The 27,991-nt window shown below is 37.3% G+C and overlaps 4 protein-coding genes across 4 annotated transcripts in view; 1 reads left to right on the top strand and 3 right to left on the bottom strand.

The window, feature by feature from the left end:
* The window catches only part of LOC129792365 (transient receptor potential cation channel subfamily A member 1), a 1,125,827-nt gene that overhangs the window by 1,078,545 nt on the left and 19,291 nt on the right, over positions 1 to 27,991 (bottom strand). The window lies entirely within an intron of this gene.
* Positions 3,284 to 4,273, top strand: LOC129792287 (basic helix-loop-helix neural transcription factor TAP). Its single transcript, XM_055831196.1, has one exon. It carries the CDS (start codon positions 3,284 to 3,286, stop codon positions 4,271 to 4,273), a length of 990 nt encoding a protein of 329 aa, XP_055687171.1.
* Positions 15,753 to 19,547, bottom strand: LOC129792428 (uncharacterized). The gene is made up of 3 exons (XM_055831489.1): positions 19,303 to 19,547; positions 18,756 to 19,196; positions 15,753 to 16,662 (listed from the first exon to the last, which is right to left on the bottom strand). Exons 2-3 carry the CDS (start codon positions 19,176 to 19,178, stop codon positions 15,877 to 15,879), a joined length of 1,209 nt encoding a protein of 402 aa, XP_055687464.1. The 5' UTR covers positions 19,179 to 19,196; positions 19,303 to 19,547; the 3' UTR covers positions 15,753 to 15,876.
* LOC129792385 (zinc finger protein on ecdysone puffs) lies at positions 21,248 to 27,521 on the bottom strand. The gene is made up of 5 exons (XM_055831388.1): positions 27,398 to 27,521; positions 26,878 to 27,231; positions 24,671 to 24,867; positions 21,889 to 23,006; positions 21,248 to 21,825 (listed from the first exon to the last, which is right to left on the bottom strand). The coding sequence occupies exons 2-5, from the start codon at positions 27,223 to 27,225 to the stop codon at positions 21,482 to 21,484; spliced, it is 2,007 nt and encodes a 668-aa protein (XP_055687363.1). The 5' UTR covers positions 27,226 to 27,231; positions 27,398 to 27,521; the 3' UTR covers positions 21,248 to 21,481.

Raw genomic sequence — 27,991 nt, forward strand, 5'->3', positions numbered from 1 at the left:
CGAGAGGGTTTGGGGTGCTATTTGCTTGTTCGTGGCAGAAGCAACTATAAATAACGAGACGGTGGTGTGTCAGAAATTAATGAATTGACAACACTTGAGTCATTTGAATAACAATAGTTGTGCTCGTGAAGAGGAAAAATCACCAATTACCGACAATTGGGGATGCAGAAATGCGCGATGTTGGCATGTGAGGAACCCCTAATGACCCTCTCTTACTATTTTTTACAAAATCATTTTGATATAGACCTAATGAAAAAATATAAAACATATATGAAAAAAAATAATCAATTCGTGTCCACAGTCCAACTCTTGGGACGATTCTGGGACGCAGAAAAATGCGATTTAACTTAATTTTTCCCAAATTTTCCTCATTCTGGCTTCTCGGAAAATTCCCAAAATCAATTTAAAGAACTCAGATTGATAGTTAAAGAATGTTGTTCCATTGAGATTACTGTAATCCATACAGATAAATTAATCCTGGGCATGAATTCTCTAAGAGTGAAAAACTCCCGTGATAAACTCCTTAAGGCTCTAGCGCTTTAAAAGAAACGTGAAATCCGGGAAAATCTTACGGGAGATTACACGGATGCATTATTTTTCTTAGAGGATCATGCTCACGTAAAGTTTTCCTCACTTTTTCCCTGCAAAAAGCCTTCAGGAGTTTATCACGAGAGTTTTTCACTCTTAGAGAATATAGTCCCTGATATGGCAAGAATTTTTTTTTGAAAATTTCGCAAATTCTGATTTCAAAATCGTCCAGAAAAGTAAGTTTCCAACCTAAATTCTTGAAATTTCGTAGGTATAACAATGTTTAAAATTTTTCTGATTCTTCCTTTAACCGAAATAATTTAGTTTTTAAAAAAATAACAAATTTTTATACTTTTTTTTGCATTCTTATACACTGAAAGTCAACAAAGAAATTTTCCGAACAATGGGTAAATCTAATTAAAATTTAGTAGAAGTAGATCCAAAATGACATTATAAATGTTTGGCAATTTCTTTATTCGATTCTTAATTTTTTCATGAATCAATAAATTCAATAGAATAGATTATTCTCGCCAAAACCCGAAGAAAAATCTATTTCAACAATAAAACCTTTTCTTTTTTACCCAAAAATCAACAAAATCTCATTCATAACATTTTTAACCCCTTTTTTCAGCCATTCCCCAAAGAAACAAACATAACACGACAAAAAAACATTACGAGAAATCAAATAAATCGCATGAGATTCGTCACGATTGCAAAACTAAATGTATTGAAAGTGTTGAAGAGCGCAAAAAAGTCTGCAAAATTGGCATGAAAAATGAATTTGGGCCATTTCCAATGTTCCCATTTGCGCATTTACAACATATTAAATGTGAGAGAAAAAGAGTTAAATGACTTCTTGTTACAATTATTGGGATGTTACATGTAATTTGATTGAAAAATTGCTTGAGCAGATGGTTTTTTATGTGTCCCAATAATGGATTGGTAATGGGTGAAATGGTGATGAAAATCAAACGAGCTCAAAAGCGAGGCGAAAGTACATCAGAGATATTTTTTTAGAGGGGAAGAGCTTTCTCAAAAAATTATTCATTCTTCAATTTTTCTGCAAGAAAAGTCAATGTAAAAATTTCTGTCTGTTGGTTTTTTTTATATGGATTTTTGATCAACACGTGAGGAAGCCGAGAGTAAGTTGCATTCATTGAATTAGCATTGCGTTCCGCTTGGGAAATTAATATGGAAAATATACCATTTAATATGTCAAATATGATATTTGAAGTGGCCCTTATCAGTCAATATAAATATCTATTTACAAGTGTTTCACAAATAAAACATGTTCTCCACTAAATATTAAAACAATTGTACAAACACTGAATTCCTCCCATATGTTGCTCTGCCGTACTGAAGTTGCTGCCTTCCATGGCTCACACATTTTACAATGACTTTTTTGGGGGACTTGTGAAAAAAATTCTCTGGCAAAGTGGCTGCCACTGACGAGGGAGGTCTCCGAATGATGCCCCTGTGTCACATTGGTACTGTATACATAGGTCTCAACAATTTTATTGCCGCAATTCACGCCACAATCGACTTCTGCGCGATCAACAGCTTTCCACGTGTTTGCTACCGCAGAAACACCGGGAGGTTTTATGATTAACCCGGATATGCAAAGCACACATTATTCTATATTTAATACGTTTAGAAATAATTGCTCTTTTATATCGAGCGTGTGGAAAAACTCATGAAAAACATTTTTATTTTCATTAAAAGGATCTTAGACAACGTAAAATAAAGACATCACCCATAACAGGACGCGTTATGATTGACTTTCCTTTATTTTTTTAATTTAGTGGTAAATTAGTATTAAATAGGTAATATGAGATTTAACGTAGGTACTGAAACGGAAATTATTTAAAATTAAATTTTGGAAAATTCATTTTAAAAAAAACTTTAAAAATCTTTTGAAATTGAATAGAAAAACTTGGTGTGAACCAAGAAGTGGAACACCAACTAATTATTATTAAGAATTTTTTAAACAATGATCCTTGAGCTAAAGAAAAAATAAAAATCCTGTGTTGGAAATTTATCTCTCGTGCAAAATTCCCTCAGGTGGAAAATTCTGAAAGTTTTCTCAAAGTAATAAAAATTCTCCAAAAATCCTGATATGAATTAAATACAGTCACTGGGAAATAAATTCTGCTGACTACATCCGAATTTTCTAAGATTTCCATCTTCTGTAAAATATTCCAATTTCCCCCCGAAAATTATTAATTTAATCAATTCTGAATTTTTATAGAAAAGTTTATGAGTAAGTTAATAAGCGTAAAAAAGATAGTATTTTAAAATTAAATTAACTTCATAAGAAAATTAAAATAACATTTTCCGCATTTTCCACTTTTCCAGCATTCCCCATTTTTTTTTCTTTTTGATCTTCCTCGAGTTAGCAAAAATACAATTTGTATACTTGATGGTGCCTCACAGCAGGTACGAGGGAGAGAAATTTTTCCCTCCTACAGAAGGAAATACGATGAGGAAGTCATGCGCAAACCCTTATCTTGCACGAGGGATTGGTGCAAAAGAGCCGCTCGACCAACCCCTGATTTCTCTGTTGCATTCTCGGGGGTTATTTAAGGGAGTGCAAATGAGCCGGCAGAGGCAGTTTGTAACGATCTTTGGGGTGTTTCGTGTGTCCTGAATTTTCTCTACATTTCATCCCCTATCAAAGCGTTTCATTTTCACTTTATTTTGTGCAGTGTATTTGTGATTTCTTTAAATTTCCCTGGAGAAGGAGGATTATGTGGAAATGTCCTGCTACAGTGGTTTCGATGACGGATCTTTTGGTTTCAATGAATCCGTATCGTCCACGGATAGTGGCTTCGAGAAGAGCTACGAATCATCGGATTTCTCCGGAGGATACCAATTAAACTACTCTGGGTGTGAATTAGCGGGAGTCCCGGAAGTCCCTGTGGAAATTTCCTCTGAAAATCAAGACATTAAAATGGAATCCTTTGCCCCGGTTCTGGGGACTTCAACGCCCATGAAGGGAAATTCCGCACAGACTGCAAAGCCAAAGAGGAAGTACGCCGTTGGAAAGAATCGCGTCACCCGTTCACGCAGCCCCACGCAGATCCTTCGTATAAAAAGGCATCGAAGGATGAAAGCAAACGATAGGGAGAGAAATAGAATGCACACACTCAATGAAGCCTTGGAGCGTCTTCGGTTAGCCCTTCCCACATTCCCCGAAGATACAAAACTCACAAAAATTGAGACTCTACGCTTTGCCCACAATTACATCTTTTCCCTGGAGCAAGTGCTCGAGAATGAGGGCTCTGTGAATTTTGACTTGGAAAAGCTCCAAAGTATCACCCTGAGTGGGGAAAGGATCACAAAGGAACTCTTCCATGCTCTCTTCATTAGGAATGTTTCCCCGCATGCATTTGCAACATCAGCACCGGGATTCACCCCCATGGATTTCTACCACAGCATGCAGCACTACAGTGTCTCCCTGAATAATCCCCATCAACCCCAGGAGCAAGGATTCTCCAAGCAGAATTACGATTTATTCAGAAATGCCTTTCATACAGCAGCCAGGAGTCATGCAACGATCCCCAGTTACGACTACTTGCAACAGAGCTCTGCGTATCCTCCAATGACGAACATTGGGGAGGGTTTGGGAACATCAGTGGATAGGAATTACCATCAATCGAGTAGTTTTTACAATCAAACTCCTCCGTGGCGAGAGAGTAGTGACTTGCAAATGGTAGAACCACTACCATTTTGTGAAAGATTTTAAGGACAAAGTGCTTTATAATTAAAAAGTAAAATTGGCAAAAGGTAAGGCCATGGAGGTTTCTTTTCTTAAAAATATACATATATCAGTGGATATTTTTTAGTTTTCTTCAATTTTTCAAAAAAAAATCTTATCAAATTGTAAAAATAAATAAATAAAATAATTATCAAGATTTAAAAAAAATCAAGATTGGTTGTGATTTAAATTAAATATTTTGTCTATTGATGGACTTTTAATGCAAGTACTAAAGCTTTTTTTTGTTCTCACTAGAAAATTATAAAAATGCATTAAAATAATAATTTTGGAAACTAGAAAATTTTCTGGCTCTTTCAGACCTGGGATTTAAGTTGTGATTTAAGTTAAACCTTTATATGAAAAAAATAAACATTTCAGCTTAAATCTCAGATCGGAAGAGGTTTTAACTTTAGGCATCATGATTGAGTTCTAATTAAACATTATAAAAAACTTATTTTCAACTTGCTTAACAGTAGAACCTAAAATAAAATAGAGACAAATCTACAATTTTTCAAAAAAAAAAAAGTTTTTCAAGAATTCAAAAATGTAAAATTTTATCTACTTTTCGGGTTTTATTTAAGATTTCATTCTTGCAAATTATCGAAAAAAGATTCTGATTCATTTTAGTAAAAAATATTGTTTAAAATAATTTCCACTGAAATATATAAGAAACTTCAAAGCAAATCATGGTGGTTATTAAAGGGCAAAAATTTATACTCTTTTTTAATTAATTTTATATGAAATCTTCATCTTAAAATAGAACATAATTCAAAACATATTTACAAAAAAAATTGTAAATGAATAATTAATTTTCTGTTCTAATCTGTGAATCCAGACAAAGCCTCATTCATTACCTCTCATTGGTTTATTTAAACGCGAGTATTATAAGAGTATGGATATATAACGTTTTATAATTTTTGCCCTTTGATAAATGTAAACAAAATTGAAGATGTAGATCAGCAATATAATTTTAAGTTCAATAAAACCAATTCTAGTCATTCTTTTGCATTAATAGATGTAAGATTGCCTTAGAAAGTGCTCTAAGATATTTTCACAAAAATAAATAAATAAAAGAATATAAATTTCCAAATAAAAATAATATTAAAATTACTATTTTGTAATATTTACTTAATTCAGAGAAAAAAGAAAAATAAATATAAAAATCTAGAAAATGCATTCTTGTTAAAAATAATAAAAGATTTATGTGTAAAATCGTTTTCTTCTTCTGTGAAAATAAAGCATGATTTGTTAAATAAGCTACTTGTTTTTCTTTTGAGCATCTCAATGGAAAAATTAAATGGCCGTTAAAGTCAGAATCCAATTGAGAAAAATCCTTCGGGTAAATCAGTTGCACACTCCACCCCATTCGCATTTTCAACATCACCCCGCACACAACGGAGAATCACAACAATTTGGGGGTGCTTTTGCTGTTGCAAGCCAACTATCCGGCGTGCACTTATAATGGTTGGCAGGTGACGTGAAATCGCGTCCATTGTCTTGTGTACTCACCCCATTCTTTTTTTTCGAAAAAGCACCCGCCATACCCCAGACCGGCACTCTTTAGCACACAGAGAGTACCCGATGGAAATGCATAGGGTCCTTCGCCCGGGGAATGTTGAATGGATTTTGTGCGCGCAAAAGAGGGTTACAATTCATAGAAATAATAATAATAGTTATAATAATGGAGGAGACCCCCTGAGGTGTCAACTCTGAATTATTCGTATTTTGATTCTTTGGCTGGGGTGCACTGGGCTTCCACATCTCTGATCAAGCGTAGCTCAATTATATTCTTTTCGTATATGATATTTCCGATGTAGAACTGGGTGAAACCCTTTCGCTTGTTGCCAATTGAATCAATCTATTTTGTTTTAAAAATCTTTTTTTTTAACGAATTTGATGAATTATTACCTTTTGAGTAAAATATCTTTAATTATATCCTAATTATTTGAACTTGAAATAATTAAAATTTCGTCAAAAATATATCACTGAAGCGTAAGCTATAAGCATAAATGCTTCAAGAAATAAAAAATAAGCAAAAATCACAGTTATGGCGTCATTGCTTTGATTCTTTGGCAAATCTTGCCGACTTTTCCCAACAGATCCCAGTGGAAATATATAACGTATATAAAGTATATACAGTCGTGCTCTCGTGGTAGGACCGTCGTCAAAATGACTTCTCCGCGGTAAAACGGCTTCAGAATGAGGAATTTTGCCTTCGCAGTGGGACAATTAGTATCCTACCTTTCCAATAGTACTAATTGTCCCACAGCGAAGGCAAAATACTTCATTCTGAAGCCGTTTTACCGCGGAGAAGTCATTTTGACGACGGTCCTACCACGAGAGCACGACTGTAAATATAAATGCAAATTAAGACAGTAACCTTCTGGCGCCCCTCGAAGCGGGGCGCCTTATATATAACGTATATAAATATAAATGCAAAGTCAAATATAACGGTAAAATATATATATATAGAAGCATAGATTAAGCAGAAAAAGGAATGTACATGGTAAGTTTCACTTACGGGCTGTGATTCTTCCTTCAGACGTCAGTCTAAGTGTGTTTGATAAAGATTTGGTGGTGCCAAACTCTTGGGGAAGGCTAACTCGCGCATTGGCTGTGATTCGTGGCGCGAGTCATCCTTCCCCAGAGTTTGCACCACCATTTGGAACAAATGTTCACGAACATGTTTCTCTGAACAATGTACAGAGTTTACCTTGATTTGAAGGGCAGGAAAAAAAAAGAGATTAATACACAGCCCTTTGAGATCCCTCGGCCAATATTCACAGAAATACCTTGGTCGGTTATTTGGATTAAATCCTGCCTCATTCATAGTTGCTTGCATATTCTGAACAAGATTCCTGGCGGCTGTATCATTTAGTGTCTCCCTTAGACGAGGATTCTTGGGCCTCGGGGCTGCCATGAGACTCTCTTGGGGAGTTTCGGATGGCCTCTTTTCTCCATGTGGTTGCTGCTCAATTTGCACAACAACCTCCCGATGAGATGCTTCCTGTTCAAGGGAAGAAGAAGAAGAAGAGTTCGATGATCTATCACTCTCCGATGATCTATCACGAAGTCTGGCAGGTGGGGCTGCTTCTAAGGAATCACTTGATGGCCAATCCGGAACAGCTCCCATTTCCGGATGTGAAGCCAATTGAGATGGAAGCAATTGTTCCTGGCTGGATATCTGGGAAGTCTGACTTGACAGGGATGCAAGAGAGCCTCTATAAACTATCAGCGTGTCTCCAAGCTCCTCCAGGGTTTCTTTTGCCCCCTGTGGAGGAGCATTCGAAGATTTTTCCTGTACTTGTCCACTCTTCTTCTCCTGGCACGGGTTATCCAACTTCTGGCCTTGTTCATAGCATTTCCTGCACAGCCCACCACCATTGTAAATCTTCATCATATCCTTGAGGAACACTGAAACTCTTGGCCCTGGATGTTGCAGCTCATCCGATACATCCTTCTTGCAGAATGTGCACTTTGGCATCTTGAGCTTTCTTAATTTTTGAGAAAAATCAAAGAAGGATGCGTCTCAACTCAATGACTTCTGAAACAGTTTTCTCCAAGGGCTCCCAAGTGTTCACAGGGTGGGATGCCACATCCTTGAAAACATGGTGTACTCGACATAGCCTGCGCCGTGATATCCATTGCAATCCACCGACGCAACTTCTCTGGTTGGTACTCAGAGCGGGTGATGTAGACTCATTGTCGGATGCGAAATGTGGGGAGAGATCATCTCCAAGGCAAATTCCGATCAATTGGCGAAAAATCATCCCTTTTTTATCAAATTTTTTCAAGTGAAGACACCAAGAATTTATCTGGGGGGCTATCTTCAATGATGCAAAAGTCCTGATTAGACATTTTACTTACTTATAGACATAATGTTATATTAAATTTCAATTGTCCATATCTCCTAAACGGCTCGACAGATTTTTTTGAATGACCTATCGTTGCAAAGGTCTTGACATAAGCTATAACATACTGAAATTTAATCAATACTTATGATCTAGTTCTCGAAATATTCGAGTTTGAAATCATCGAAAATTTTGTTTTTGATTTTCGGCCCCCTAGCGGTCACTTTTGAAACTTCGGATGTTCTAGAGAGTTGTAGGGCTCATTAATATCTTTCATTTGAGCCCAAGTTGATTAAAATCGGTCAAGCCGTTCTAGAGTTATGGCCTATTTTCGATGAAAAATTGTGGCGGCCATATTGGCTAAACGGCTTGGCCGATTTTCAAAAATGAGGTATCGTTGGAAAGGTCTTGATGGCCCCTACAACATATCAAAATTTCAAACCTCTAGCTATAATAGGGGCTGAGATATAGTCAAAACAAAATTTAGGGGTGCTTCAAAATGGCGGACGGGGGGTTGGGGGGGTGGATTTGACCTCATAATCGGATGTCTTCCGCTCAACATTTAAACTTTGCCGTTGACCGCAAGTCTCTATCTATCACCGTTCTCTTGCAATTAAGCGTTATACCACGGACGGCCGGACGGAAAATTTTTTTGGAGCATACGTTTTTTAGAATGTAGGGACCCTAATTCGTGCTCATACCAAGTTTGAGCCCGATCGGACAACATTGCATTTTAGGGGTACACAGAAGTTGTGCTATTCTTTTCTTCGAAAGAATCACAGCTAAAAAGAGGTATGATTATTAAATTCTCATTTTTGTTTGATTCTATAGATTTGTCATCGAATGATGTGTTTTACTATACAGAAATAAATAAATTCCTTTTCTACCTTAAAATTTAATTTCTTTTAATAATTAATAAGTTCTTTTGCAAATAGAAATTGGTTAAAAAACACAAAAATATACAAAAACTTTTTTTTAATTATAAACCTTGATTGGTCGTTTGTAAAATATTTAGTAAACCCGGATTTTTCTTTTTTAAAAAATGCATAAGAAAAGTTTTCGTTTTGCACAAAAATCGAATAGTTTTATTTGAGCGATATTTAGAACTTTTTATACGAAATTTGAACAATTTTGGCTAAAAATTGACTTTCTATTTCTAGACGATTTTTTAGACTTTGTGAAAATTACAAAAAATAAATATTTTGGCGCTACGTCCCATATAGGAACAGGGCCGGCCACCCTATATGATGTTGTTGTTCTCCTTGCGGAGAAGTAGTGGGCGGCCTTGCTAGATACTACCACGTGTGGGCCATTTTACGGATAGGAGTGTATCAATCTCCTGATCCAACCGGTCAACGTGATCTAATTGCACGTTGGCGGATGGGGCGCGTTGCCGGGTTCTGTATTCGAACCGGCGACCTTTGGATGCGCAATCAAGCGCTCTATCCACTGCACCCCAGGCCCACGAAAATTACAAAAGAAAATCTAAAAATAATGTAAAAAATAAATAAAATGTTATATAAAAAAAATACATTAAAGGGATGGAAGGGGGAACGTCCGACACTTTTACGTGTTGTTTGATTTGTAATCTTCCCTCCGCACTCTTTTATTTTTTACAAGTCTGAAATACGATCGTGAATAATAAATGAGTGTATGAATTGAAAATTTATTACAGAAGAGAGTGAGAGTTAAAAATTATTATAGACTTTGTCGAGATTAGCCCTAAAGGGGGTGAGTTTTTTTTTATGTGTGTACGATGACGTCGAGGGACGCATAGGGCTTGTGCAGCAAAACACATTTACCGCAAAATTCTGCATTTACCATGGTCTCTCATTTCAAGCATAATTTTAATTATTTTTTCCAGAGAAATGTAAATTGAGGGAAAGGAGCGCCTTTGAGAAGCTACAAGTAAATCAGAGTTTCACTGCGTGCGGCCTTTTCCTCAAAATGCGCGCCAAATTGTTGGTCGTTCTGCATGGTTGACTGAGGACGGCTATAGGAAATTATTTACCAGCTGTGGTGGAAACATTTAACACGAATCTCAATTACACAAGACGAGGGTTGGAGAGTTTTTTGTGCGTGTGTCCGAAAATTCAGCAGTAGATTTAACATTTGGGCCATTTGGGTATAGGTAGAGGAACAACCTAAATTGCAATTTAATGTTTTAAAAGTCACTGCTTGAGTGTTTTCCTTGGGATCAATGGAAAAGTTGAAAACTCAAAAAGCTACATAAGAGGACCCCTTTAAAATAACATTTGTCCAAAAATTTCATCTCCCAAAAATTCATCGGGACTGTGGCAAACAGCACAGCCAAAAATTGGTTGTTTATTCTTCATATTTAGCGAGGGATTTGTCAGTCAATTGAGGGTTTATGTGTGCGCCCAATTTTTGGGTGAGTTGGGAATGAAAATGTTTGATATGGTTAGTTAGGAGTGTGAAATTTCTGGTAATTTCAGAAATTGGGAAAAATCACCCAAATGAGGAAAAGACCCGCGCCGAGTTATTTACCTTTAGGGGATGAAATTTATTTGTGTAGAGACGGATCATCATGGGTGAAAGGCGCATTAGAATGCAAATCTCTCTTGAAATTCTGTCGCTTCCGGGTCTTTTTTGGGTATAATACACCGCTTGGCTATAATTTATGGGGGGTTTATGCTGTGGGATGTGAAAGCATGATGATAAATCAGCAAATCCCACATGCATTCCAATCACGCGTGGACCTCAAACGGATCAAATTTCCAATGCATTTTTGGGGAATGGATAAAAGTGAAAAAAAAATTTCTCTGATTCTTTTTGATATTCTATATCCCGATCAAGGGGATGGTTTAACCTCATTTTCAGTGAAGAAAAGTCACTTTTTGTTGACCAAAATGTATGAGGAATTCTCGAATCTCGCTCAATCTCGACCGATTCCCGAGAAACACTTTAACTTTTTTTATATTAATAATGTTATTTCGATGATGAGAAGGGATCAACCGAGAGCTAATTAAATGTACTTTCGATTGCAAGTGGAATTGTGCAAACTGATCCCTTATTTTGATCGGAAGAACCTGCTGCCTCACTAAAAGTACTGATTTCTCGGGGTTGGGCATCCCCCTGATCCCGATGAAGCAGGGTGGAATTTTTGAGAGGGTTCAAATACATCCTCTCTTTGTTCTCATTCACTATAATCTAATCTCAAAAACCCACCGCGAATATAGAAGCTTCACAGTGAGTGCCTGACATTGACCTGACAATGCCCTGAAACCCACAAACTTGCATCTGGTCTCATATTATGAGGAATGTGCAACTTTTTTTTTTATCTAAACACTCGAAAAGAATGTTTTGATTCTCGCATGTTATTCTTTTGTGAATTTTATTCTTCAAGTACCCTCAAACGAGAGATTGTTCCATCCAACTCTTCGAAAATTCTAACCCAAACCATTCGTGCACCAGCTGCTCATATGATGAGATTTTTTTTCCGCTCTCCTCTCGCTAAATCTAATATCTATATGTAATATCGACAAGATTCACTTGCAAAGCACTCTCATAAAATTTCAATTAATCATCAGAAAGATTGTAAATCTCCCGATAACATCTTGGGTATTGAGGGGTTGGAAAAGGAATTTATTATTCCCATATGTAAATATCACGCAGAGTTTTCTTGTTCGCTAAACACCTCATTGGGAGGGGGATGACAGAGGGAGGAGGACAATGCAGCACCCATTTAGGGCATTAAACCAATCGGTGGAATAAATCCATTGTCGCACTATTGCAGTTCGTCGTGCAATTTGGTCACCATTGTCCCCGAGAACGATGTGTGCGGCCAAAAAGGTTCAACGAAAGGATCTTCCTTGATGGATTTTAACACCATCCACCACAGAGGGATGTTCCCTTCTTAGCTGTGCTGTGATCTCCCGGTGACCAGATATTCTTTATTGAAAAGGAACAAAAAGTGCTTACAGAGATTATTTTTATTGTAACATTTCTCAGTTATCTCTACATTCAAAAAAAAAATCTTAAACTCTCTGTAAACCAAGTGGGAATCAACCCTACAAGGAAAAATTCTTAACTCTGAGAAGATTTGGTGAAAATTTCAGCATGATTTGACCGATTTTGCTTAGAAAATCCCTCTTTCAGAATTTTCCTCAAAGTTCTTTTAATTTGAATAATTTCAGTCTTGGATCTTTCGGACAAGTTCTTTTTTATTGTGCAACAAAACTAAGGATTTTTGGATTAAATTTCCTAAAATAGATTTTTTTTATTTAGGGATGCATCTACTTATAAGCAGTTTTTGAAACTGCTTAATTTTGGTTAGTTAATTTTTATTTATTGAGCCAAAACCTATGATACAGAACTATGCCTCTATGGTCCTGAACATTTTGAAATCACAAAAAACATCTCCAAGAACTCACAGGACCTGGCAGGACGAAAAACCAAAAATTTAAAAATTGGATTTTTTGCAAACTTATGAGCTACCCAAAAATTATTATTATCCTCTTATGGTTTTTAAGAGATTAAAAATAATTAGAAAACCAACTAAATTCCCTTAGATTTCGTCACTTGTCTATAAGGAACGTTTTATAGGACAAATGTATAGCGAAAACAAATCTGTCGATCTGTTATGTGAATAACAAATGCAAAAGGAGTTTATTCATTTCTTTATGGAAAAATCTCTATTCAAAGAAAAATCCGGAATATCTTAATCGCCATTTTTAAGTAAAGCAATTAAAAAAGAAATTGTCAGACTTTTCCATTTTCCACTGTCTGGGATCATTTAAGAAAAGTTTGGGAAAAGTTGCCAGATTGCCCAAAAATATAAACAATGACGTCACTATTGTTTTTTATTCAAGAAAAGTAAATTCTTGAAATTCAAAACCATTACATTGCAGAAATTGCTCCAAAATCACTTTCTTTTTCACTAAATAAAAAGTTTTAATAAGAATTTTCAAAAAATCCCTTTGGCTTGAGAAGCATAGAAAAATAAAGTTGAATTTTCCGTGTAATCCTGTTCCTGTTTCCTGACCCTCTTCACCTTGTTTCCCTACTCTTCCTTGTGCTGTATCGAATTTCAATGCAAACACTCCTATTGAACTGAATTTCATGCATCTGATTGCTTGAGGCAATGCGAAGGGTCACCGTGAAATGCTTCATTTGTACTTAATTAGATTTCAAAGCAAACTAATAAAATCCCACAGCAGCGTGCTGGTTAGAAGATGAGTCCTTTTATATAATTTTCCAGTAGTGAGTGTGTTTGGTGTTTGCATATCGCGTGTGAAGTGCCTCCAAGTAGATCAGTGTCCTGGTAGCACGTGCGGCCAATCAAGTAATCACCTCCTTAATAGAGTCTTCACACCACCCACTTGAGCGTGTGTCCTGGGCACGTGCCACCCATGAGAAATCTGTTGCTCTTCCAGCCCACAAAAACAACCACATCACCCCCAAATTGGGTGCACGTGGCGTGAAAATGATACGGAAGCGTATTTTTCGCGCCATTATTTTTTGAATTTTTCTTTTTTTGCTTTTTTAGGAGCAAGTCTCATCGCATCCTCATGGAGACACGCGACAATTCGATGAGTCCTTCCAACTGGTAATCACGCAGATTAGTGCTTTTTTATTGGCAGATGATCGACTGGCCAATGAAAAGAAAAACCCGGGGAACGCGTGAAAAGCCATCGACAGATGCGACCATCGTTTTTTGTCATTGTCGCGCTCAACAAAAGATTTCAATTCCTGCCGTTTTTCGTGAAAAAAAAAGGAATTTTTTTGCCACAAAAAATCAAACGAGGGCAATTGTTTGAATGTGTCATAATCCTTCGGGGGTGAATAAAATTCGGAAGCTGGAAGTAATTCTCTGTGTGATTTTGATGCATCTTCCCATTGAGAAGGGAGATAAAAGGAACCACATCGTGGACCTTTGAAGATTGACCGCTTTAAGGACATCTCTCTGGAGATTTAAGACGAAAAAAAAACGTTCAAAGACATTTTGTTGTTGTTCTTCTATCTCACTGAATTCCTAAAAAATGCAATGTTTGTTGTACATACTGACCTGCAGGGGCTGCAGGAAATAAATTGACAAATAAATTTTTAAACAATTTGCCGGGAGGAAAATTTCACAAAGCCCTCAAAAACATTTTCATGAAAGAATTTCTCATAATATTTGCATTTTAGCTCTGTATTCAGGTACAATTCGATTCATTCAATTCCTCATTTAAAAAAAATGTTTTCGAGTTTTTTAACCCCTTTGGCAAAACAATCATTTCATTATACGGACATTTATTTGATTTATTGCAATGTTTTCAGGACGAAGCAATTAAATAGCCCCCAAAGAAAGAATGCTCACCCTTCGTCATTCAAAAAGTGATGGGATGTTTGAGGATAGCAATAATTCAAACACATTTTTTTTCCTCTGGACATTGTACAAATAAAATCATTTTTTCTTTGGCTGCCTGCTTCGTACAGAAAAAAATGCAATTTGTGCCTGAAAATGCGAGAAAACGAACAGAATAGATTCTAACTAATCAAATATTGATTCCTCGCTGATATTGCCGACGGGCAGGATATGCCCGAGAATTTTGTAAGCTCACCCAAAAAAAAAACTTTGTTTTTCTCTCTTTCAAATGGAATAAATAATATTAACTCAAATATAGATGAATTCTTCTAACCCTTTCAGGTGCGCTGGTCGATTTAGATTATCGGATTTAAAAAAAATCTATCAAAAATACATAGATAAGATTTAAGATCTTATAAGATATTAAATTTTGTATCTTTCATCAAAAATCTTTCAGCGAGATGAAAGGAGACAAAACAACATCGGGAATTTTCTCTGAGGTTTCCATTTGGGGAATAATCTTTTCCATCTATTTCTTAGAGTTTTGGTAAAAAAAAAAACAAAAAACGACCTAAGCAGAAACTCAACCATCTCTTTATCTTCTTTTGCCATTTCCTGGCATGCCCTCGCCTCGTTCAGTAATGCACGATTTATGGTCGATTTCCTACGTAGCTCATCAAAATCTTCTAGGTTAATTCGATGGGCCTCTACTCTATTGCTTCCATAGAAATTCTCTTGCTCCTCGTCTGGCCTTGTTGAGATTGAGGAATGCTCTGCCTAGTCACGACATCTCTGTATGTGGCAGTGTGTTCTGGGGGTGTGTCTGAGCTTTCTGTAATGCCGTAGCCATTTCCCGATAAGTATGGCTCATTCCATTCCCTTTCTCCCTACGGTGATCCGTGGCTGTTTTCCTTCATCATTCTTGAATGTTGCCCTCTCGTGTGACCGTTTGAGTGAAGGGGTCAACTTAGGCTCTGGTCTTCACTCTTTAGGATGAGACATCCTGGCGAAATATTTTCTTATCCCTGGTCAGTATCTTCATCATATGGAATATTTTCCGCTGACTGAGCAGTATCTCCTTCTTGCGGCAAGTTTACCGCTGACTGAGCAGTACCTCCTTCCTCCGGTGAGTTGTCCTAGCTCTGTTGAACCTCCAGAACTAAAATTGTTTTTTTTTTGTCTTCATTATCCTTTGTGTCAAAATTAAACCTTCAAAGGACGATCACTGAATTTACAGAATTTTGCAAATTGTAATTTTTTACATCCTCTTAAAAATATTTATTTTTCAATTGTTGATCAACAAAGAAACAGTCAATAATTTTCCAATTTTTAAATAAAAAAACGTTTATATAACAGATAAATTTGTAAGCATTGTTCACAATAAAATGGGAAAAAATATAACAATATATATGGAAACAGGAAGCAGTTGGCTACATAAATGAGCACGTAACGAGAAGGAAAAGAATTGCAATGGGGAAGATCACATAAACCGCCATTCGGGGTTTGCAGGTTGAGACCAAAGTGGTGTAGTCATCGTCTTCATGCTCAATCCCATCCCTCGTTGGCACCTCCACGATGACCGTTTCGTCTGAGAAAAAGCGAATGGGAAATACGCACGTGGTGCTGTTCACGCAATCACGGGAACCCTCCCTGCGTGAATACTGGAATGTGGGTTTGTGAATATCGAAAATTGCATTGATATCATTGGACACGAGATCGTTGTCGCTGTAGAAAATGTAGTAGTAGTACCCATCAGCCGTGGCATCATGTCGCATTATCATGTGCGTCCCATTCTCCAGGAATTTCACATTATGGCACTGCGAACTTGGCGGAAAACTCTGTGCAAGCAGAATCTGCCCGTCGTAGCAGGTAAGGAGGCTATTTTCGAAGCTCGACACTGAGTCCGATGGCTCATCCGTGTAGTTGAGAGCTGTTCCACCGTGATTTATTTTACGATCTAGAACAAGATCTCGTCGCTTTCGCGCAGTATGGTTTGATTTGAGTGTTAGGATTGTCTCAGCGAGGGAAGATTTGGCATGATTCTTTATGAATTGCTCTGCAGCTGCCTTTAATCTTGCCATTTCTTCAATTTTTGCTTCCTCATCGGAACTTGCGGATTTAGGTTGGTCATCGTGAACTTCCTCAGCTACCGTCTCAAATGTAACGCTCACTGTACCCAAATTGTTTGCCAAATTCGGTTTGTTCTTATTGTGGTCCTGGAAAATGTAGATATTTTATCCATTTAAACTGATTTTTACTTTTATAGCATTAATAGTTCTAAATATGAATTAACCCTTTCGAGTCCAACGTAAAACATAAAAAACGTCTTCTTCGATTTCTTCTACGTGAAGTACATGTACATATTTAGTTGGTGTTCCACTTCGTGGCCAACACCAAGTATTGTAATCGTCGGATTTTCCGACCACCTCAGATCGGGCTCAAACTTGGTATGAGCACGTTTTAGACATCCCACATTACGAAAATGGTGGTGGAAAATTTTTGATCCGGCCGGCCTGCCGGCCTGCCGTCCGGGACTCTAAACTTTGCCTTATATCTCGAGAACGGTAACAGATAGAGACTTCCGGTTTGAAGTTTTCTATAGAAATGTGGGTGTAAAATTTCATTTTTTCGCATTTTCAAAATCCAAGATGGCCGCCGTCCGCCATTTTGAAATACTGTCAACCACTTCCCTTACAGCTAGAGGTCTGAAATTTTAGTATGTTGTAGAGCTCAGTGAGACGTTTTCATCGACTATTCATACTTGAAAATCGGTCAAGCGGTTTAGCAAATATGGCGGCCTAAAGCAAAAAGTGTTTTTTCAATATAACTCGAGAACGGCTTCACCGATTTTGATCATCTTGGTATCAAATGAAAGGTTTCAAGAAGCCCTACAACTGTCTAGAACATTCCAAGTTCCAAAAACATCCGCAAGAGGCGCTAAAATCAAAAAAAAAATTGCCTAACTTTAAGGGGCAATATCTCCGAATCCCCATTAGGCAAATCTTTTAAATTTTGATATGTTGTAGCCTGACTCAATATCTTTCACCAGTCCGAAAATGAAGAAAGTCTATGTCGCCGTTTAGTAGATATCGCAGTTTGAAAAATTCTTGAATTTGAAAAGTTCTAAGAGCCATATCTCCTTAACTGCTTGTCCGATTTTGCTCAACTTGGTATCAAATTAAAGGTTTTGCAAAACTCTACAACTTTCTAGAACATCAGAAACCTCTAGAACTATTCCTTCAGGATAAAAAATACCAAAAACTGTTTTGGTGAAACAAAAATCCGCCATTTTGTGTTCTAGTGGTGACCTTGAAATGTATCGAAACATATGTCAGATTATAGCTTATTTCAATAGTTTTCCATAACTAGTCAAGAAATTTCTATAGGCCTTATAGAACCAGAGATATAACCATTTTTTGCATCAAATTACTGAAGTTCACAAAAAAAATCACCTTTGCCTACTAATACTGCTCACAAATAGTATTACAACGCATAAACAAACTTCTATACGTTGTGGGACACCAACTCTTATAACTGGACGCGTTATGATTGACTTTCTAGTTAGGAAAAGCAATTGAATTCATAAAAAATTATGAAAATAAAATATTTCATGTTTGGATCCAAGTATGATCCAAGAAACGCGAAAGAGTTAAGCCACGTGCAGGACTTAAAAAAACTGAAGCTTTTTTTAAATCAATCTGTAAGTGTACTTCAATGCGAATTTTTTCGTTCATATTGTACTCGAACCGGCGCCCTTTAAGATACGAGTTAAGTGCTTTATACCCTTGACCTACAAAACGATCAAAAATTACGAAGATGTTAAGAAAAGCTGTTAAGATACTTTCTGATTAATTACTGCTTTATCAATTTTATTTTTAGTTTTATTTCCAACTATAAGTTGAGTTCTTAACACAAAGTTTCACTTAAAAATTATTCTACAAGAGCCTCTCTTTGATATAGAAGTATTTTCATTGATTTTCTCTCGCAGTTTTTCTCACACTTTTGTTTAAATTAATTTTTGCAAATAAATTTAAATGGAATTCACTAATAATGGGATTTTTGAACTCTATCAGCTGCCGCGTGCATTTAATTAAAAAAAAATAAACTGTGCATATCCCGCTGTACTTAATATTCATAAATTCAAGTACGGTTTCAGTGACTCTCTTATACTCCTAATCTTGTTTTAGCACTATGCGTATACATTGTGCAATGATCTCGCGGTCGCAATTCTGGTTATACGGGCTTTTCCGCCAATTATGGGGATTTTTTTAAAACGACACAAGACTGCCAATTCAAGCAAATAACATACCTGAAGGCCACACGTCTTAAGATTCCTCTCGCCCTTCACAACCAAAATGCGAGATCCATCGAAGCGGGAGCACACTTTGAGTGCCACAGTGGCCCCTTTGAGGAGAAAAAAGCCCCAATATTCCAATGTATCGTCCGGGAGTGTCATGGACTTCTTGAGGCGAATGTGCTTGCGTCGTTTCTTGGAGATTTCCGGACTATGCGACAGCTGGACGGCATGGAAGGATGCATTCATACGAAGGACGTGCTGTTCGCAGAAGATCGATGAAATACCTTCCTTGATCTCCACAATGTCTGACTCAGCTAGTGAGTAGACAACATCAGCATACTTGCTGTGTCTCAAGTACAGTGGCAGGACAATGAGGATGGATGGTAGGAGTGTGGTGAGCATGCAAAAGATGCACACCCTCTTTATTCCATGCATTGCGATTGCTGGTGGTTGCTAAAAACACACAAACATACAAATCAGAGATGATGTGCAAACAGAGATCAAGCTCTATTGCGTTTCACAAAATACAAAAAAACCACGAACAATCTTCCATATTTACCAATTTGCATTTGTGAATCACACACTTTTCACGACAGTTTCACGTTGCGAGAGTTGAACTACTTGGCGCATCCTTATCTTCATACGGGAAGACGTTCTGTAGTACCATACAATTAATGAAATAATAAAAAAGAAGACACAGATAGATACCACTAAGCAACTTCCACGGTAAAACTCATCATTATTGTCACACAGAGTAGTCAATTAAACCTTTATCACTGTCAAATGAATGAGATTATACTAAGCGGAGTGTGCTGAATGAGAGATCTCTGATAAGGTCACAGCAAGATCACAAAGCATGGGAAATTTAGGCGCGCATCGCACTGATCATCCTAAAGACATACTATTTACAATTTGTCTACACCTTTGTCTTGTTTAATTAATTATTTAATATTCTTTTTGTTGACAAATTGTAAAAAAATATTGTGCTAATGTTTGCTCATAAATTTGGAAGCGTGAGAAAATGTGATAAACAAGTATAAAGAAAAACTCATTGCTAGGGCTGAAATTGTTAAGCTATTAATGCTATTTCAGCAGGTGAAACATGCGTCACCTCTATTCTTAGCCTCCAGATGAGTCTGATGATTTGTTCACTTTCTTCCTTTGTTCTTTCTTTTATTTCTTTCAAATCTTTTTTAACAATTTCTTGAGGATCAAAATTTGGGTAAAAGTTGAATATATTTTCCTGTTGAAGAATCACTTCTCCAATTCTTTATAGGGAAATGATTTTATCTTGAATCCATTGGTGGTAATCTGAGATTCAAGATCAAGATCAAAATAAAGAATAAACCAAGAATTTATATCTATATAATAAAGAAAGGTCTGTTTGTTGGTAATCGTCGTTCCGATTTTTCTATACAAATCCACATCGTTTGACCGATTGCGATGTTTGGTACAGAGGCTCCTTATAACAGACGGTTTCAGATGGCCGTATTCATTTCCCCCCCAAAGCCCCCCTTCAGGTAGCCTCCATATAAAGTTCATGCAGTTTTTTGAATTTGGCGCCTGAAATGTTGTATGAAAATGATTTCTTCTCTGCAAATTTTTTTTGCGGGATTGATAAGTAGCCCTAATCTATCTTTAAACCATCACAATTTATTTTCTCTCTAAAATTTGCGCGAAGCGCAACAAATTCCCGCGAAGCGGGGCGAGGTAAATTGGAGCGGAGCGACAATTTACCTCGTTCTACTATAAAGTTCTTAGAAATTTTTGAAATAATGGGTAAGATTGGGACTAATTGAGCGACCAAAAAACCCTTGAAATTCGCTTGAAAATTCAGTACAAAGGCTCATTCTCATATAAATCTTTTCTTTTCTTAAAATTCTTCAGTTATAAAATTTTTGGTATTCTGGAAAAAAATTTAAGACCTATGAGCTCTTTAAAATCTTTCAGAATGTTTTCTGTGATAATAAATTCTGTTTTTTTTTTCTTTTATAGAACAATAGAACTATTTAAAAACACCATCTATCAAAATCTTACAAGTCTTAGGCTTTAATTCAATTTAATTTATTCATTTTTTTAATAGGTCTATACCCTTCTTCGTCTATCGCCGTCTTAGCGTTGTTACCAACCCCCAGGACCAAAAGATGGAAAGATCCTTTCACTGGTTGTATGTTCTTGATCATTCATTGACCTATTTACAAAAAGGAAAATGCCCATTGAGAGACTACAGTTAAGCTGATCCAAGCGGCTGAAGAATTGTTTTCTGGCAATCCATTGAAGGAAATTATTAGTGAGATCCTGGAATCCTTTACTTGCCGCATTTTTTGCTTCCTGTTCTGTTTTTTTTTTTGTTTCTTGTAGTCCCCATCTCATGATTGGATATCTAGGCATTATTATTATCATTTATTTAATTTATTAAAACACTCCAAGTTTTTTCACTATTTATTATAATCATTCAAGAGTCAAGACATCAATCTACATAAAAGACAAAAAAAGTTTCAGGATTATCTTATTAAATCTTTATATATATTTAATTATATATATGTATGTATATGTTATGTAAAATATTCTGTTAAAAGTAGGTAAGCTTTTTTCCATGCGTTCTATTTCACATGTTCATCATCTATTTGAAGAAAGAAAAATACTCACTAGAACGAGGAAAGTGTGCTTGTCCATTATAGTATAATCCGAGTAATAGTGTGCTTATTGAAGCAAATAATTCTGACAAAAAAATGTATTTAAAAGCGGTTGTAGCGTCCACGCCCACGACCACGTGGTGATGCCCTCTGAGCTGGGCGTCCTCTGACAGCCGTTTGAGCCCTCTGTTGTTGTGGTTTCTGTGCAACAGGTGTTGCAGCAGCAGGTGTTGCGGTAGGTTTAGCTGCCGGAGTCTTTGCCACCGGTGTCTCTACCTTCTGTTCTGGCACAGGCTCAGGTGCCGGTGGTTCTTCTTCCTTTACCGGTTCCTCCTCTGGTGCCGTCATATCAGCATCCTCCGTTTTCAGGGATTCCATTGTATCATCAGCCTGTACATTTGATTCATCCTTCACATCGCTTTCTGTGATGTCTCCTTCTTGGGAATCTAAAACGGAAGAACAAAATCGTTAATTTAACAAAAACTTTCAAATAAATCGTTGAAATTCACCATTAGGTTTGTCGTCATCCTCAGTTGCCTCACAAGGATCATACAACTCAGATGGATCAATCTTGGGCTTTTGTGGTGTCTTCCCATTCTGTTCCACCTGCTCAATGCGTGCTCTCTTCTTGCGTTCATTCTCCAACGTAGCTGCAGCCCGTTTCTCCGCAATCTTAACTTCATTGCACTTCTCATTGAGGAATCTAATAAATTGCCGATGATGCGACAAAGTTCTCGTATGAATCTCAGCTGTACCGTCTGTATCGAAGAATCGATTGCAGATACGGCATTCATAGCAATCCACCTTCCCAATCAAACTCTTCCCCAATTGCCGATGACAATTGTACTTGGGAATGCGATTATCAATCTCAGATGGAAGCTCAGTTACGCCCTCAATGTAGTCCAAAATGACATTTTCTGCCTCCTTTTCAACTTCAACCTTCGCCTCAGTTTGCCCTTCGGCATTCTCGGCATTTTCCTCACCACCTTCCTTTGCTTCAGCATTTTCACCACCTTCCTCCCCTTCACCCGTCTTCTCAGTCGCCTCCTCGTGCTTTTCCTCCTTCTCACGCACATCCTTCAACTCATCAGCCTCCCCATGGATAACAAGTTGATTCTTGCGCTTCTCCGCACGATGGGTGCGCTTTGATGCCTTAATCATGTGACTCGGGGCAAGCAAATGAGCATCATACTCAATCCTCGTTGGGAACTCCATACTGCAGTCATTGCATTTGGGATGTAAGAACTTCTTCAGCGTCAAGTGTCCCTCGGATTTGCGATGAGACGATAAATGTCCGTAAAAGTGCAAATCGCACATTGTGCAGTATTCACGACGCACATTGGACGCCTTAACGTTCTTCCCGATGCGCTTTAAACGCTCAATCTCAATACTCTTGAGTTGCTCATCAATTTTCGCCTCTTGACGAATCATTGTTGCACGTAGGCGATAGCTTTCCTCAACGCCTTCCTTCATCATGGCATGGGAGCGTCCTTTGATGTGATTTTCAAATGACAAACAATCCCACATGTGCTTCTTGCACATATGACAGTAGAACATGTCACTTGGAACATCAGCATACAGGGAATCCTGGGGATCTCCGTCGACATGCTCATCCTTTACCTCGCCACTGTTGCATTCGTAGATGGCGCAGCAGGGAAAAGAAGAAAAGCCAAATGTTAATGGGAGAAAATTGGTATTATTCTCAGTCACACATCTACCATGTTATCAGAGGGTTCGTCTTGCCTACATCGTTGTAGTTTGATAAAGATTTTTTTTGGTTTTTAAGTCTTTGGTTAATTATGAATTTATTCGAAGAAAAGAACTTTTCTTTTTAGGAAAAATGATTTGAGTATTCAAAAGTCTTACTTAAAGTCTGTCCCTACTTCTTAGGTCAACTTAGACTACTTTATAAACTAAGACCTAGCTTTTTTAGACTGTAGGATATCTGGTCTCACTAATTACAAGAATTATTCTAAAAACAGATTTCTTGAAAAATAATTTTTTAATGATTCTGTAAGGCATAGAAAATTAATAATGATTAAACAGAGTAAGAACTTACTTCGTTCTTAACGTTCAGTAACTTGACTCTGTAAGCAAACCTACAAAAAGAGCTTAAGCTCATTTTTTGTGGAGATTAAAAGTAGGTTTTTCACAAATAGCGTCATATCGGATGTACTCCTAGCACTGACTAATTTCATAAAAACGGAAAAATTGATTCCTTTGGAAATTGTCAGTAAACTTAAATTTGTTTTAAAGTTGTTTTGAAGGTAAGTGTTCTGCTTGCCTCTTATGCCTGTTTTTCTTGTATATATCAGAGAGCTTATTGTACTAGTGTACAGATTGCTGCTTAAATAAGTCAAAAAAAAAATTTCTGTCGAAAACAATGGGTCAAATATCTCTAAATCTGTGTAGAAAAAATCAACATTCCTCAAATGTAAATTATCAAAAAAGAGGAAAATCTGTACTCGAACCGACGACTTATTGAATAGAAGTCGAGCGCTCTATCCATTGCACCACTTTCTTTCAAAAAATTCAATAAAGATACAAAAAATTACGCAAATATTTGTAGTTTTTATGTAAATCCACTTAGAATAAATCAACAAACCCTCTGTAAAAAATAATAATAATAATTTAGATTGTTAACCATACAAACCTTTCTGCTAGAGAAAATTCTCAAATTTTTTATTATAAAACAGAAGTTATATATTTTTTAAAGATATTAATAGTTTGTCAATTAAACACATGATTTACAGGGAATAAAATTTATGCTCAGTATTCGGTCAAAAACCGTTGGATTTGGGTGTGGCAAAAACAAAATAGAGAGAAATGAAATAAGACAGTGAGAGAACAATATACCTCTTCTTGCAACATCTAAGAAAATGCAATCACTAAAATGATTAATAAATAAGTCTTGTTTTGGAAGCACTAAGGGTGAATCCTATGTGGTTTTTAAATGCTGCAACAAATAAGGCTGATTTCACTATTTTTGCCACGAAAAATCCTTTCAATAGTTTTTTTTTCTTTTCAAAAGAGTTTCTTTTACATTTTTTTTTCCGGTAAAGAAGAAGTGACAAATAATAAAAAGGGGGGAGAGAAATGGAATAATAATGCATTTATACATCCATTTTGCGTGGGAATAGGGAAGTTCTTTTTGACAAATTGGAAAGTTGTGTCAAAAAACATAATTCACGTAGGTGTGCAGCTGGAAAAGAGCTGCGCGATGTACTTTTTTTATTTTCTTTGGTTCTCTGAGCAAATGAAAGAAGAAGAAATGTGTCATCATCGGCTTACCTCTCATTATTCTTATTAGTATCGCCGTCCGTTTTTGTTGGTTTAGAATTGTTAGAATTCTTAGCCAGAACTTTCTTAGAACGATCAGTGGCATTGGGTTTACGAATACCGCCCGGTTTATTGGGCTTATTGTTGCGCGGTCCACTACCTGCGCCAGGACGTCGATTGCGGTTGTTGGCAGCATTGCGATTGCCCATCTGAATGAGATAAGAAAACAAGAGAATGGTGTGTGTGACCCGCACGAGGTTTTTTCTTTCAGTTCTTTTGGTATCTTCCGCAAAAAGGTTGAACGGTGTGTGGAAGATTATGCGGATCAGGAAGCATCAGAAGAAGAAACATTAAAATTGTAAAATATTTTTTTTAAGAAAATCAACAAGTCCTCGCAGATTTTCGAATCCACTGACGCTGAAGGAATCTTTTTTGGAAACAAAAAAATTCCCAACTGGTTCTTTTGTCTTTGAATTAGGAAGACACTCGAAGTGGATTCATTGCGCGTTAGCAGGTCAGGCCCTGAAAGGCAGACCTGCGGCTCCGTTAAAAATGCTGATGGAACGCAAGATTCCTCGGTAATGTTTGTGTCTTACTTGACTGTGCTGAAATGTGAGGATTCTTTGCGTTTCTCAAGGGTAACTCGCCCAAGATGGAATGTGGGACGGAGACCCCGGTGGTGTCCTGGCGTTACCGCACACAGAGCACAGGACGAAAGTCATGGCTCTGTCCAAAGACAGTCAGTGATGAGAGAGACGAAGCTCTCGTTTCTTTTGCTAATTAGTTTCTTTTTAAACATAAAAGAGCTACGAGATAGTTGCACTACATTGTGGCTTTTTTTTACATACATAATTTAATTTCATATTTTACCACATAGAATGCAAAGAAATAAAAGTCAATCATAACGCGTCCAGTTATAAGAGTTGGTGTCCAACAACGTTCAGAAGTCTGTTTATACGTTGTAATGCGATTTATGAGCAGTATTAGTAGGTAAAGTTGATATTTTGTAAAATTCAGTAATTTGATGCATAAAAAAAATGGCCTTCTCTCAACGAGACCTATCTCTGGTTCTATAATACCTACAGAAATTTCTTGACTAGCTATAATTTGGCATACAATGATACTTTTCAAAGTCACCTCCAGAACACAAAATGGCGGCTTTTTGTTTTACCAAGACAGTTTTTGGCATTTTTCGTCCTGAAGAAATAGTTCTGGAGGGTTCTAATGTTTTAGAAAGTTGTAGAGAATTGCAAAACCTTTAATTTGATACCAAGTTGAATCAAATCGGACTAGCCGTTCAAGAGATATCGCTATTAGAACTTTTCAAATTCAAGAAGTTTTCAAATGGCTATATCTTCAAAACGGCGACATTTTATTCATTTTCAGAATGGTGAAAGATATTGAGTTAGAAATCAATAATGAGGATTCGGAGATATTGTCCTTAAAATTAGGCAATTTTTGTTTTTGATTTTCGCGCCTCTTGCGGAAATTTTTGGAACTTGGAATATTCTAGACAGTTGTAGGACTTCTTGAAACCTTTTATTTGAACCTAAGTTGGTCAAAATCGGTCAAGCCGTTCTCGAGTTATAACGAAAAAATCACTTTTTGCTTTACGCCGCCGTATTTGCTAAACCGCTTGACCGATTTTCAAGTATGATTTGTTGATAAAAACATCTCACTGAGATCTACAACATACTAAAATTTCAGACCTTTAGCTACAAGGGAATTGGTTTACGGTAGTTCAAAATGACGGACGGCGGCCATTTTGGATTTTTAAAATGCGAAAAAAAGAAATTTTACATCCACATTTCTCTAGAAAACTTCAAGCGGAAGTCTCTATCTGTTATTGTTCTCGAGACATAAGTCAAAGTTTGGGTGACCGGCAGGAAAGCCGGCCTAAAACGTGCTAATACCAAGTTTGAGCCCGATCTGAGGTAAGGTTTTTCCGACGATTACAATACTTGGTGTTCGCCACGAAGTGGAACACCAACTAATTTATCAAAATTCTTTTGTGAAACATCAGCTCCATCATCCATAATTTTCGTAAATTCTGCATAAATTATACAGATACGACAACAGCTGATGCAACCAACGAGCTTTTCACTCAATTTCAATAGCTGCAGGCTATATTTGAGGCTATAAATGCAACTATCTGGCAGACTTCAGTCCGGAATTTATTCCCATCTCTTGGAAAACCCACCCACACTTGCCCTACTTACCATACGTCCAGCCATGCGGTCGTCGAAGCGGTCATAGCCGCCACCCCCACCGCCAACACCCCGGCCGTAGCCGCCGCCAAAGCCACCACCACCGCCGCCACGCATATCATTCGGTGCCAGATCCAGCAGCGAGGGTGGTTGATTCCCGCGCAAGATGTTATTGATGAGGTTGTTGGCTAGGGCCAGAGCCTCCTGGTTCTGATTTTGATTCCCCATGAAGTTGCCGCCGCCGCCGCCACCACCGCCGCGCATACCCCAATCATTCGTAGTATCCCAGGGATCCACATTGCGGCTAATGGAGCCGCCGTAGCTGTTCCGATCGAAGTTGCGATTATTGCGATAAGCCATTTTTCCCTGGAAAATGTGCAAAAAGATGCGATTAGTAGCAAGAAAGGGGGCACCGGCGGGGTCAACCAAATGACGCCACCAAATTTCATCAAAATTTCCCACAGCCCACAAGTTTTCCGGGAAAATTTCACCGGAATCTTGAACACTGCAACACAATGAATGATTTTCATACCTTTTTGGAAGATTACGATGCTGCACAATTGGAGAAAACACAAATTATTTTCACACTATCTTAATGGCGGAGTCACTTTTTTTCGGAGTGGATGTGAAGACACACACATAAGCATAAAACTCGCATAAAAAGTTTGCTTTCTACGAGAAATGTCAAAATCTTCTTATTTGTTTTTAGGCCAGGTGCTCAGCGAGTGCTCAGTTTGCTAATGACATTTGAATTTTAACGAACTTTTCTTTTTAATTTTTCCAAAAATACGATTTCTTTGATTTTCTTCCTTTTTGGGCATAAAACAAATGTTTGGAGTTCCTGGAGTACCTCGGTGTGTTCCGGAGCCCCCGGGGAGTACCCTTGTGCGAAAGTTGGGGCTCGCAGAAATTTTGACGGTTGGGGATTTTACACAACTCTGTTTTTCTGGGTTTTCTGGAAATGGATTTTCGCGAACTTTCAGAATTTTTGGGGCCAATCGACGCGGCGCCGCTTCCTGGTCACAAAAAACTAAATTTCCTGGAAAAATTCGCCGGAAAATACTAAAAAATTAAGAAAAACTCAAAGTGAGAGCGAGATGGATAGCGACGAAATGCATCCATCAGT

The sequence above is a fragment of the Lutzomyia longipalpis genome, chromosome 3 (genome assembly GCF_024334085.1).
Source record: "Lutzomyia longipalpis isolate SR_M1_2022 chromosome 3, ASM2433408v1".
Classification (NCBI taxonomy): Eukaryota; Metazoa; Arthropoda; class Insecta; order Diptera; family Psychodidae; genus Lutzomyia; species Lutzomyia longipalpis.